At 41.2% G+C, this 14353-nt stretch overlaps 1 protein-coding gene across 1 annotated transcript in view; it reads left to right on the top strand.

Annotated features, from left to right (window-relative positions):
- ADCY8 (adenylate cyclase 8) overlaps positions 1-14353 on the top strand; it is a 190180-nt gene that overhangs the window by 141303 nt on the left and 34524 nt on the right. The window contains exons 8-10 of the mRNA XM_019552871.1: positions 4881-4981; positions 10322-10523; positions 14097-14186. Of these exons, the coding sequence (XP_019408416.1) occupies positions 4881-4981; positions 10322-10523; positions 14097-14186 (393 nt within the window). The remainder of the gene's footprint in view (positions 1-4880; positions 4982-10321; positions 10524-14096; positions 14187-14353) is intronic.

Here is a 14353-nt window from a genome sequence, read left to right as displayed (position 1 = left end):
TTTGACTTAACATGATGCAGCTTGGTGACAAATTTCAGCAACAGACTTTCATTCTGCTGTTGTCCTTTTGGGATATTCTAGGAAGAGAAATGCCACAGCAGATGACAATCAGAATTATATCACAAAGTGTGATTTCACCACAGTGAACTCCACCTGGAGTCTTTTGGGGGTTTTTTTTTGGAGAGGCTTGTGCAAGATTCCAAGTGAGACATTTTGTGAAGTATTTCTCCAAATATACCTTCCAATTTTGCTAGGAGATATTTTCACAAACAGGATGTAGGCAAATAGCCAAAACAAAGGAAATGCAACTAAAAAGCTGTTGAATTTGTAGCATCAAAATATGGGAAATGTTTACATTATTTCTCATAATAGGGGTTTATATTATCTCATAAAGAAGATTGCTTCTCACCTTAGATGATTCCCCATAAATTGCCTTTCATCAGTATGGAGTTTTCTGAACCTCAGATTTTTCACACGAAGATTCCCCAATACCATGAGTTTTGCATACAAAAGAAATCAGGAGAGGCAGGGACTTTTTCACCATAGCAGGGAATTTTTCACTATAGGAAGGTTTCTGCTCAGGAAAGTCTAGATATAGGAATGTCCTTAAAGAAAGTCTAAGCCTCAGTGACATGCCTGTCATCACACAACCTGTTCCTACCAAGAACTCCATTCCATCACAGAGACTCTAGGAGGAAATAGCTATGGGGAGGTTGTTCCCATTTCAATATTAAAGCATTCCCATGCAATATGTACATCTCAATTGCTGTATTTTTAAAAATACCTCAAAAAGCTGTGAATTATTTAGGGCTGGGATTGTCTTCTGATGCTCATATAGCATTTAAAACAACAAAGCCCTGGTCTTTCACCGTAGCCTCTAGGGGTTAATGATGGTAATCATCACGATTACCATTGGGAACATCTACACTTACAACTAGTGCACATAAATAAACTCCGGAGCTTATTGAGCTGGAGCTTTATGCTCCTGGGTGTGCCATTTGAACGTGCGCTCGGGAGCAATTAACTCTGGAGCAATCAGCTCCGGTGTTTATTGATGCGCAGCACGTGGATCTCATTCGGAGCAGTCCTGGCTGGCGGGGGGCCGGGGGTTTGCCTGCCAGCCCAGGGCTGATCCAACCACATGGAGGGATTAGCTAGGGCATGAAAGTGCTTCAGTGCAGGGCTAGCCGGGGCACCAGCATGGAAGCACCTTCACGCACCAGCTAGATGGGTCAACATCCACACATACTCTGCTGTACAAAAAAATACTCCACAGCAGGGTAGGATTTGTATTTACAAGTCCTTGCCTGCTGCAAAGTTTATTAGTTTCCTGCACCCTAATAGGGTCTCATGTATAGCTGCTGAGACGTTTATGGCAGAGCTAATTACTCACCTCCACAGTAAACATCCCGTGTAGATGCACCCAGTACTATTAAATTAAGACCAGTTATGGGCCCTAATTTTAAGCAGCCACAGTTGATGGAGAGGGGTGGGGAATGAGCAGAGCAACTGGGGCAGCATGGGTCTACACTGAACCCTGAAAAGGTGTGATAGTAAATTACTCCCCTACCACTCCCAGTGCAAGATATGAACCGGAGGAAGCATCACGCATCTCTGAGGGCATGTCTAACTTCAGTCATAGCAGTACAGTGTAGCTATACCAGAGCTAGGTTTGAACTCGTCAGCTTGGATACCAGTAGCAGTCTAGCCCCAACAACAAGGAATCAGTATGGGCTGTAAAACCCACCCACGGAGCAAAGCAAATGATCTTGTGCTGATCTCAGTGTTTTAAAGCTGGGCCAGATATCTCCGCACTGTGCTGTAACAAGTACTGTGCCTGCTGTCTAGATAGACCCTGCTCCTCCTGGAACAGCCTAAGTACATCTCTCCCCGTAGTGAAAAATAGGACTCAAGACTTAATCTATCCCTTAATGACTTTGAAGCACTTTAAATATGGAAATTGCTAGAGAAGTGCTAAGTTTACCACTGGCATCAGTGCTGCTCTGGAACCATTAAAAAAAAATTCTTGTCGAGACACAGTTTCTGGTTGTGTCACATAGGCCTTTATCCTTTCTACAACATTTTAAACACAGCAGGAAATGCTGACCTTGTCCTGCAGTAAATTAATTTGCTATAGTTTCCATAAGCAATTCTTGTCAATGGAAGGCACGTTGGTTTTCCTTGGTATTTTGTGAAAGCAACTGGCCCAATCCCATACTCCTGAGGCGGTAAAACCCTCACTGACTTCAGTGATAGCTTATTTCTGAATGGGGACTATGGTACCGAGTCTTTAATTTATTTCAATAATGAAAGCATGATTTAATATTTCAGAGGAGAAGAAGTTTGTGTTTTACAAAGAGCAGATGATCTGAATTGATTGTGCCAGTTTTCTTCAGCACCATGATGGTGTGAATGCAGCTAACAGCTCAGAGGAACTTAACTCTTATTTAGGTGTTGAACCATGGTGGGTTTAGGCACCTAAATATGAAATGGGTCCTAAAATTCCTGTCCCTGAATCTGGCCCTTAATCACTCAGGTAGCATACTCCAGGCTTCAAAAATTGACATCCCTTTTCCGGAAGTAGGTAGGAAGCTATTCCTGGTAAGCACGTTAGGGAAATAATAATCTGTTTCTACAAAGCAAGCCAAGGCTGTGCTGTCTTTCTGCCAATGCAAGCAAACATGTCGAGTGCAGAAAAGTAAAATTAATGACCCTGCGTGCAGAAGCAAATCTGTCAAAAATCATATCACTTTCACGTTGCTGCAGCAAGGCGTGTACACGGGAGTCCTTTGTGGGGGAGGAAGATGCAATGGAAAGGAATGGGGGAAAGAGAAGAACATTCTCCATGACAGAAGCCAACAGGATTTGACCAGATGTTGACAGCTGCAGTGAAGCAGGATCCAGGGAGAGAGAGGCCATGTCTACACGAGATGCTGACTGTGCAGTTAGCGTCGCCCGGCAGAAAGCATGACACGATGCTACTGCACAGTAGTAACAAGCCATTGCTCAGTCAGTGCAGTCAGTAATGCTACTGCACAATAACTCCAGTTACTGCCTTCTTCCTTAGTACTTGTATAAACTGTGCAATAACTGCAGAGTCAGCATCTCATGTAGATGCGGCCAGCGTGGTGTAAACGCTAGTGCCCTCCTCCTTCAAAAGGAGGCCCAGCAGCGGAGGGCTGAGCTACGCAGCAGAGCACTACTGATGGACCTCTGTGGTGCTTGTGTCCTGGCATTGCTCTTTGTCCCAGTCATGCCCATGTTTTCATTATGGCTCTCTGGACCTCTGAATATGCAATTCATTGGCAGAGAGACCTACCGAATTCATGGCAGAAGTGGGGTGCGCAGCAGCTCCTTTAATCTTGTATGTTCCCCCGCATGCCTCGCCCCCTCCCCGCCACACCATTGATTGGCAGAGGGGGCCTGCCATTCCCTCCTGATCATCAGGGAAGCAAAAGCCATGGTTTTAAACATGGCACCATTTTTGCCTCCTCACCACTTGTCAGCAAGCAGTGGGGCCTCTGAGGACCTCAGCCAATCAGCAGCAGGAGGCAAAAACAGCGGCATATTAAAAGCCACAGTTTTCGCCTCCCCACCAATCAAAAGCAAGCTGCAAGCGGAGCCCCTCCAGCAATCAGCAGCAGAGGGGCGCATGCGGGAACCTGCAAGATTGAAGGAGCTGCAGTGCACCCCACTTCTGCCATAAATTCAGCAGGTCCCTATTCACTGCTAAACTAAAGAGGGACAATTTCCTAAAAAAATGGAGAGAAAATGTTAGAGTAAACATCAATTTATGCGTCATACTAAAAAATTCATAGCAATACTACAGTATAGATGGACACTGCCAATTTTTTTTAAATGTGTAGATGAGCCTGCTCTTTATCTGGAGTAAGTCAGCATAGCTCCACTGAAGTTAATGGAGATATACTGCTTTATACTAGCTGATGGCTTGGATCACATCTCTTCTAGGTTAACCAGTCGTCTCATATTAACTGACCCAGTTTCCTAAGCTGGCAATAGTGCTAGACAGTAGCTGGGGAGCAGGCTTGGGGTGTAGTGGGGAGGTCTGTCAGTATTTCCAAAGCTGATGGTTTGCAGTATTAGGACTGTGATTACAAACAAAAAAAATCTGACAATTGATCAAAGCTCTTAGTGATATCTTTTAATACACGCAAAGGTTAGGTGAGCTGTGAAAGCTGAATTATGTTACATGTCATGAGTGAGATTCTTAGCTGGTGTAAATCAGTGCAGCTTCTATGCAGTCATCTGCAATCTCGACATAAAATGCGAACCCTCAAACCACAAACAAAATAATCATATATCACCCATAGGTCTCTTTGCTTACTTCAGAAGAAAGACAAATATTACTTATACATGGAAGTGCAATGGCCTTTATGCCACAAGCAATTATGCACATATGTAACATAATGCATGTGTTCAGCCCCAGCTGACTTCAGCATTTGTCTCCAATTGCTTTTTGATAGAGACAGTCTCCCGGACATTACCAAACTGGGGAATGCTTCAGATCTAGATCTGAACTCTGGTGCTTGGCCTTTCCCTATTGGAATCTGTGGGCTCTGTAGCTGATCATCTGTTATACTCATCACTGTTTTTCAATGAAAAGAATTCAGATAAAAAGGCAACTAAGCAAAAACACATTGTATTCGAAAGTGAAATGTTCAGGTTTGTTCCCTTGATGAGAAGAGTTTATTAGTTTATTCTTGACTTGGTGTTTTCCTTTCTTTTTTTAACAATAAATTGTTAACAAGCTAATTAATTTACCACACCCTGTTGCTAATTTTCTAGAATCCTCATTACTCTTTGAAAAAAAATAGTGCATGAACCAAAAGTTAATTCATTTCTTTTTTTTTTTATTCCAGTATTCTCAAATGAGAGATGAAGTGTTCAAGTCAAACTTGGTGTGTGCATTTATTGTTCTTGTATTTATCACCGCAATCCAAAGTTTACTTCCTTCTGCAAGGTAAATACAAAGACACCTTATTATAATTCTTAAAGATTTATATTTCTAGAATATAAAAGGCTATTTAGAGTTTCCAATAAATGTTTGGAAATACATATGCAGATTTTTCCTTGTCATATACTTCTGTGTTATAGTATCTTCTGCTCCACACTAGTCTTCTCTTCATGAGAGGCAGACAGAAAGGTGAAACCCTCCATACTTACTGACAATATCTTTTTTCTGAGTTGTAAACAGAACTTCCAATTTAAATGAGTGGAAGTTGTACTCAAAACGGTACTCAGTGTGGCCTCAGGTTTCTACAGATAACGTAAAAAAAAATGCTTAGTCTTACAGGGCGGAACTAGTTCATAGTTATTAACAGCTTAGTAACTGGTTAAAAAGTTATCTTATTTTTATATTTATGAGCTATATCACACTACATACATTTGTCTTAGTAAGTGCACTTCATATATGATATGTAGAAATGACTACCCCATAGGGAACATCTGAAACAGTGAGGAAATGACCGACAGTAAGTGCAGACATTTCCTCTCCCAGGAGAAACTCTCCCAAGTGTGATTTAACCCTTGTTGTTCCTAAGTTACTTTTCACCTACAGCAGCCATTTTTATCTTGGGAGATCAACCTGAACGTCTGTACACTCATGGTTTTCTTGCAAAAGCACAGCGACTGTCCCAGGAGAAACTGAATGTTTGTATGAGGCCCCAGTAGATCTCCACCTCTGGATAAGTGTTTATGGGGCTCATCAGGTGTTGACCGCTTGTAGTTCCCACTGATGTCAGTAAGAGTTGAGACTGATAAAGGACCAGTCCCTTTGATTATATTACATGCAGGTTTGTTAAATTAACAGCATCAGGATTAGGGTAAAAAAGCATATGAAACAGATGATTCTGGGCTTGTCAGTTCTGTCTGAATCTCAACGCCAGATAGACAGATATTGTTTGGGAGAAGCAGCTATAATGTCTTTAGCTACATCAGTGACAGTTGGATTCATGGCTTATGTAAGTATTGAGCGACTTGGCTTTCAGTGCACTACTTTATGTTAAAGGTCTTGCTTTCTGTAAATGGGAACAAAAGCCAATCTGAGAAAGATCAGCAAAAGTTCATTTTGATCATTTCAAATCAACAAAATCCTTGAACATACAGTCAAAAGAGACAACTAGACACTCAACTATTACTAAACAATTTGAATGGCCAGGGACCTCAGCTTCTCTTGTTTAAGAAGATAGTCAGACTTGTCATATTCACTTGTCCTCCATCCAGTTCTTTTTATTTTTGACTGAACTCTCAGGGGCCATGTGGATGGTAGGCGGCTGTCACTTTTTCAGGCAGAGTGGTAGTGGATGAGACTTCCTACAGATAAGGTAAATCTCTGGAAAGAATATTACCTCACAAAAAAAGCGAACAAATTAACTCTACCAGCATGCCCAGACACTCTTTTCTTTTGTTCATGCCCACACACACCATTTGCCTGTGCCAGAGAAAATGCTAGAAAAACTTTATGGGAGTCTGGTGCACACATCTTGTTTAGTACCTTTGAAAATGTAACCCTTAAGGTCTTCTAAATCTTCAGCATGGTAAGGGACTTAAAATACACCATGAGAGGGATAGAGGTCCAATGCTTGAATGACAACCATGATTGCAAATATAGAAAATTGGAGTGCCATTCCCTCGTAAGGAAGTGTTTAATTACAATTCAGTGGTTACTAACAAGACAACAAAGGGACAAAGCACAGACTCAGGCTTTGAATATGTGTAAACCTATAGATCCCATGTCCAGATGTGGCTGAATGTGTTGTATGCACACTTCTATGATCCTATACGATTTCCTATCCCCTGCCACCGCTTTCTTTCATAAAACGTCCATTTCTTCAATCACAGCACTCAGCATTGTACCCAATCCCTCCAAATCCTTCTATGGGCTCTTTCCAGGTGAAGGATTGTGAGGTAAGGGAGGCAGCAGAGCTGAACGCTCCTTGTTTTTTGCAATACATTTCTTTCTAAGCTGGACCGAAGCTTTTAATAAAAATCCCAGAAGATTTGGACGTGTGGTTTTCAATGCATTAATCAATCACACATTTTTAAACATCATTAAATGCTTTCTCTGAGACCTGCCCTTGTATGACAAGGATGAGCATGTTGCAAAAGTCTATACAGGAATCTCTCTCAATTCTCACACAGCTTAGTTCTCCGATACAATGAGCCTAGCTCAGTGCTATCTCTTCTTTTTTCTTTTTTTTTTATTATTATTTTTAAATCACATGCATCTAGCTAGGGTGACCATATGTCTCAGATTGATCAGGACAGTCCCAGATTTTGGAGGCTGGTCCCAGCCAGCTGGTGAACAGTAAGATGAGCATGGAGGCAGAGCAGCATGAGCTATGAAATAGGAAACCCCATTAACACCAATTGTTACTTCACAGGTGATTTTTAAACACATGTGAAGTAAAGAACAATGGGTCATTAATGGACCTTTAACTTCCTGCAGCCTGTGGAGAGTGGGGGGCGCACTGTCCTGAATTTCACATTATCCCATATAGTCACCCTATGCATACCTACTGTAGGATTACAGTATGCCCTCAACCCCCATCAGATTTCCCTGATCTCCACTTGCTAAACACATCTTTAGAAATTATACAGGGCTCTTCAACTTCTTAGTGGCTAAGGGACACAGTCCATGCCAGCGGGGGCCACAAGCTGCAAGGATGCCCCACCTGCTGCAGCACATGCCTGCATCTCCTCCACTGCTTCAGTGATCCTACATGTACGCACTTCCACTGCTGTGTTGTGCATCCACACAGGCATCCCATAGACTGTGCACGTGTCTACATGAGCACCCTCCCCCTGCTGCATCATGTGCGTGGCCCTTGGTTCACCCTGAACTCTCCCCATCATGAAGGAGGGATGGGAAGCCTGGAGGCTATGGCTGCTGTTGGAGCTAGAGCAACAGGGGAGTGGTGGCTTAGCAGGAGTCCAGGGGCCACACGTGGCCCATGGGCCACCAGTTGGACAGCCCTGAAGTATATTCTTCTAATCACAAATTAAAAACAGTATTCTGTTCAGGAGCTGGTCTAAAAACTGAGTCTTGGTGCCTGATTTTACTTCATGCTTGCCCTTAGCTGTGACTCTCAGAGTTTCCCAGTTCTAATATTTCGTCTTTTAGCACTTCTCATTTGCCGTGTTGCTGCCAATGATATTATGAAGTTAGTTTATTTTATTTTAAAGTCCTGCTCCTTCCAGTATATTAATCTTCCCTGTCTAGACTGCTTGTTTTTCTTCTGCTTGCTTGTGTATGGTAGGATTTATGGAGCTTGTCTATGGGATCTGTTTTCCATTGAACATTTTTGCTGCCAAATCAATCACTTCAAAACAGCAGCAAAATCTGACATGCGCTCCCTTTGCATGGATTCCTCTCCGCTAATTTTCACAAGGCAAACCATAAGAATCAGGAAGGAAGAAACGTCACACCCATCTGCCCTGCAGCTTTTTCCCTTTCCTTTTTCTTCTTTCATATTATTCTGCTTCATGGAAGATTTCTTCGTCTAGGAGTTGAAAGTTACTGTCAAGAATAATAAAGGCATATTTTGACCCGCAGTTTTTTCCTGATTGTAAAGCCTATATACATAGTTTTGAAAACAAAATCCTATTCCTAAAGCATGCAGGTAATGACCCTAGTTGCCTCAGAGTAACAAATGAGTATCTTTAAGTATGGAGGGTGATAAACATTTAGATGAAGAAACAGACTTAGAGCTTTAAACTTACTAGCTCCCATTTCATAAAAGAATTTAAGCACGTTTACATGCCGTTGATTTCAGTGGAGCATTGCCGAATGCATCACTAGTTTGTCGAATAGGAATGGGATTACGCATATGCTTAAAGTTAAAGGCCTGCTTCAGTGTTTTACTGAGCTGGGGCTCCAGTGAATTATTGGAAAAACACAAAGGACAGGAAATATTATTTAAATGATCCTGAGAAATACCTTAGCCACCATCTTTAGTATCACTCGGAGATATGCTGCATGCTGTCATGCTAGAGAAGGGAAGTCAGTGGTCCATCATCACATCCAGTGTATACAGAAGTTTCTGAATTTTATCTCAGTTTATACATGTCCACAAGGAAGAAAAAAGGAGGATATCTTGATCCATGTGTAGCCTTCTTAATTTTGTTCTGAATTTTAGCATATCTGCAGCCGTTTTATCCTCCGAAATGTCAAGAAGGGAGATTATTTAAGCGGCACAAAGTAATGCCACCCCCCCGATGTAATTACCTTCTATGAGGCCATTACATGTCATTGCAAACCCTGTAGTTCTTCATCTCTTCCTGAAAAGCCTTGGAATTGATTCAGTTTCTCTCTATATGCTCATGTAAGCCTATTTATCATCCCAGAGCAATCTGTTATGCAACTTTTATTTCTGGCTGTTGTGCTTGGTTATTTGAGTTGTAGCATGTTTCTCCATCTCACACAGTCTGCTGCTTTTTAAACAATTGCATCTATTTAAAAAATGATGAAGATACTAGTTGCTAGGCAGTTCAGCAGTTGGTGCTTTGAAATATGTGATGAGACACCCAGGCTTAGTTTCCTAAGGTCTAGTCTCTTTGGTCTTGATGCAGTTGCCCTTGGAAGATGGCCAATGACTTCTCTGCAAGCTGGATCAGGGTGGGTCTCTGTAGAGTCAGTAGATGACACTTGAGAGGCGTTCTGGGTTTTGGGCCAGATAACATTTTTTGGCTTATATAGGAATGGAATTGGTCAGCTCCAAAGGAGCCTTAGTCATCCTTCTTGGAAGAGGAAGGCAGGCAGTGTAGTGCCTATGGAAGTATATGCGGGTGTAGGAGGTAGCCACTGGTTGAAGGTGGATTTTTATGATACCTTGACATAGCTCTATATTTATAATAGCATTGTCTGAACCTGGCTATTGCTAACCAGTCTTGAAGAGTGACTAACAGCTTGCATGCAAATCAAGTCAGAATCCTAAGTATGGGTCCAGTAGCTTTCAAAGCCTCTTTAAAGGGAAGTGCTGTTCTGGAGAAGGGAATTTTTCTACCATTAGACCACCCTGTGTGGCATCGGTAGTCATTTTTATAGACTTGACTAGAGTTGTCTAGCAAGAAAGGGGGTAATAAAATGGGCAAAGCAATGGACAGCTACGGAGGATATAAATAGTCCTTTGTCTTCACTGTAATATTTCTTGGAGTTAACTGTACCAAACCTTACAATAACTGAATTTTAGAGAAAATAAAAGAAAGGGAAAGGAATGAAAATGCAATCTCAGTAATGTTAACTAATACTGTTCTAGTATATTTGTATTGCCAGGTTGATTTGTTTTGTGTTTCCTTGCAGGATGATGCCAATGGTCATTCAGTTTTCTATTCTGATTATGCTGCACTCTGCCCTTGTGCTTATCACCACTGCAGAGGATTATAAATGTTTACCCCTCGTGCTCCGGAAAATTTGCTGCTGGATTAATGAGACCTACTTGGCCAGGAATGTTGTCATTTTTGCATCCATTATGATTAATTTTCTAGGAGCCATCATAAATATTGTAAGTATCAGAGGCAATGAGGGAATTTTATATATCTGTACCGGAAAAAGATAAGTTATGAATTATTAAGCTTGAATTCTTCCTGTTAACTAATGCATTTTTGAACCAGCTGATTTAAAATAAGAGACTGTGCATTACAGCGCCATAAAATTTGATATGTTATTTCAAATATGATTTTCTAAAGTGGTTAATTTATCTTTTTTTAATCCTTTCTGATAGTTTCTGCTCAATATGTCCTTGCTTTGTGGTCTTCTAATGTAACAGTGTGGTTTCTTAAGATTTATTGTCTAGATAAATGTTCACAAATAAAAAGTACTTATGTTTCTCTCTCCAATATTACCAGAAAGGTACATATTTATAGCACCTTTTAGACCTACATACACAATGCTGGGTTCTGAGTTACAGCTCAGGAAAAAGGCCGTGGAATCATGTAGACAGTGTTTTTAAAAACATCCACTTAATATGCAGTGGTGATCAAAAAAGGTAATAAAATGTTTGGCATCATTAGAAAGGGAACTGAAAACAAAATGGAAAATATCAGCACACCACTATACAAATCCATGGAGCATCCACATCTTGATGAATCTGTGCAGTTCTGGTCTCTGCATCTCAAAAAGGAGGTAGTAGACTTGGGAAAAATACAAAGAAGGATAGCTAAAATGGTCAAGAGATATGGAGCAGCTGGCAAACCAGGAGAGATAAAAAAAGCCTAGGACTGTTCCACCTGCAGGGAAGGGTTGGATAGAGGTCTATAAAGGCATAAAGGGAGTGGACAAAATGAATAGGGAACTAGGGGGTGCCCACTGAACTTAGCAGGAGACAGGTTTAAAGCTAACAAGAGAAAGTACTTATTATGCAATGCAAAGTTAACTTGTGGAACTCAATACCAAAAAGGTTGTAGAGGCGGCTAGAATAGCCAGGCTCTAAATGGGACCAGACAAATTTATTGGCAATAGATCCATTCAATGCTATTAAACAGAACAGTCAAGAGTTATTCCTACAGCAGCTCTAAGCCAATGATGGTGGATGCCAGGGAAAGTATTACAGAGGATGAATTACACTAAACATGCCCTGTACATATACTCTCCCTCTAAAGCATCCACTTCTGCTACTGTTAAAGACAGGCTACTGGGCTAGCTGGACCACTGGTCTGATCCATTATGGCACTTCTTAAGTTTTTATGGTTCAAGGGCTTGAAGATGCTTTCTAAACAAAACAAGCCCCCCCAATCCCCCCACAAAAAACCCAACAATGATAAATGCCCCACCATCCAATACTTTTCCCAATCTAATATTTTCCACCAGCCCTTCACATAAGGAAATATTATCAAATGGAGGGAAAAAGAACAAAAAAAATGTCTTGTGTATTGAAGGCCAACCTAGAGGCTAATCAAGCGTTTGCATAATGAGGTTTCTGCTAATACAGGGGTGGGAAAAATGCAGCCCAGGGGCCAGATGCAGCCTGCCAGGCCAATCTATCTGGCCCACAGGGCCCCTACAAAATTTAGAAAATTAATATTTATCTTGCCCTGGCTGCCCATCATGCAACCCTCAACGGCTTGTCAAAACTCAGTAAGTGGCCCTCCGCCACTCAGTAAGTAGCCCACCCCTGTGCTAATAGGTGTTTAATTGCATTGAGCTTTGTTGTTGTCATCATACTGCGACTGAGCTTGGGTTATCAGCAGGCTTTTAGTTTTACCTCTGATAGAAAAATGAATTTGTTCCATTTCAGTGTGGTACCCTGCCTCTAGCAGTAGGAAGGTCAGTGGCAGAAAGAAGAATGTAGCCACTAATTATTACTATTAGCAAGAATAGCAAAATGCACATTGATTTCAACGGGGCTAAGATTTCATCCACGAGGTGTGGAGTCATATCATGAATATGGCACTATTTTAATCACTATACTGATCACATATGACCGGTATTCCAACTTCCAGGAAAGTTTAAGTTTTGGTTCATATGTTCATCAGAAGGCCAAGCAGGTCTAGTAGTTCTTCAAACTGGTTCAGCCACCCTTAGCTGAGCATAAGGATACAACCTCTGAGCTTAAAGGGTATTTAACATGATATTTAATATAGTTTTTAAGACTGTATTGCAGCTAGAGGCATTCTAGGCAGAGTTGATATGCAAAGGTCATTAACTCTCAATTGTCACTGAGAATCGTACAAATAACCTAGAGAATAGTACTATATTGCTGAGACAAGACAGTTATTAAGAGAACAAATAAGCAATTGCAAATTCAACCCTAATTAGAATGTAATTATAAAAAATTGGACCTCATTAAACAAATGCTGTTTGATGGAACGGCAGAGAATCAAATATATAAGTATTGAGTCTGGTGAAATGACTTGCCATAAATATCCAGATTGGATTAATATACGAGACAAGAATCTCCTTCTCACTTAATTTTCAAGATCTGAGATCATTAGAAAACATTGTCATTCTATATTCAGATGATAGGAAAGTAGGGCTGGAATGGCCTGCACAAGGTCATCTAACCCAGTCCCCCCTGGTCAAGGTAGGATCATCCCTGATTAAACCATCCCAGCGAAGTGTCTGTCTAGCCTGCTTCTGAAACCTTTCAAGGATGGAGATTCCACAATTTTTCTAAATAGCTTGTTCCCATGCTTGCCCACCTTCATAGACAGAAAGTCCTTCCTAATCTCCAGTATGAAATTCCTCTGCTAATTTCCCTCTCCATTTTGTTTAGACTTAAATTAATAAATATATGTCCATTAACCCCATTTCTAAGAATATTTTCAAGGGTATCAGATAGATCTATCCTGGTATTATGGAATATGTACTTGTAGAACACCTTCATTTATTTTCATCCTGAATGTCACACCTAAAATCACAGAGCCAGATTTGGCCTTCAAATTCAAAAACCAAATTCCTACTGAAGCCATGGGAAAAGAGCCCATTTTTAGAGAAAGTACACTCTCAATGTAGCTTGGACAGTGAAAAAATTCTTCCTTATGTTCAGCCTGAAACAGTCTTGCTGGCGTTTCTAACCATTTGACTCCAGCAAAACCGTTTCAGGCTGGACATAAGGAAGAATTTCTTCACTGTCCGAGCCCCCAAGGTCTGGAATAGCCTGCACCGGAGGTGGTTCATGCACCTACATTGAATGCCCTCAAGAGAAATTTGAATGTCTTGCTGTGATCCTGTGACCCCAGCTGACTTCCTGCCCCTGGGGCGGGGGGCTGAACTTGATGATCTTCCAAGGTCCCTTCCAGCCCTAATGTCTATGAAATCTATTAAATCAATCTTAGTGTATATGCCCTCAAAACACATGCATCACTTTTATATGGGAAGAAAAAACATATCTGAAAGTAAACTTGATCTTCTAGTATGTGTTTGCTCTTAACCTACCAATGGAAAAGTATATGCAGATTTCCTGGGCCTCTTTTTCCCCATTCGATCCTTGGCTTTCCTATTATGACTGTTAGAAAGGTTACTAGTTGGATAAAAAAAGAATTCCATACCTCAGGCCCATCAAGCTGGTTAGTTATTGGACACCAGGTTACCACAATGTCCCTAACTTTGTTTTCCTTTTTTTTTCCCCCACCTGCAGCTATGGTGTGATTCTGACAAACCAGTACCCTTTAAGAACCAGACGTTCAATTCCTCTGCATCTTTTACAGACATCTGCTCCTATCCCGAGGTATTTCATAACTTGCTTGTAAATGTTTTAAAATCTTGGGGTGCCTGTACACAAGTGCACATTGTAGCAGACTTGATTAGGGTGGAGGAGATGATGAACTACCAGGCCCAGCAACAGCCAGCGAGCCCAGACCAATGGTCAAAAGGGAGAAACAGGTAAGTGATGGG

The sequence above is a fragment of the Crocodylus porosus genome, unplaced genomic scaffold (assembly GCF_001723895.1).
Source record: "Crocodylus porosus isolate Cpor-Errol unplaced genomic scaffold, CroPor_comp1, whole genome shotgun sequence".
NCBI lineage: Eukaryota > Metazoa > Chordata > Crocodylia > Crocodylidae > Crocodylus > Crocodylus porosus.
Note: the sequence above shows the minus strand (reverse complement) of the source record. Positions and strands in the feature narration are given on the sequence as shown.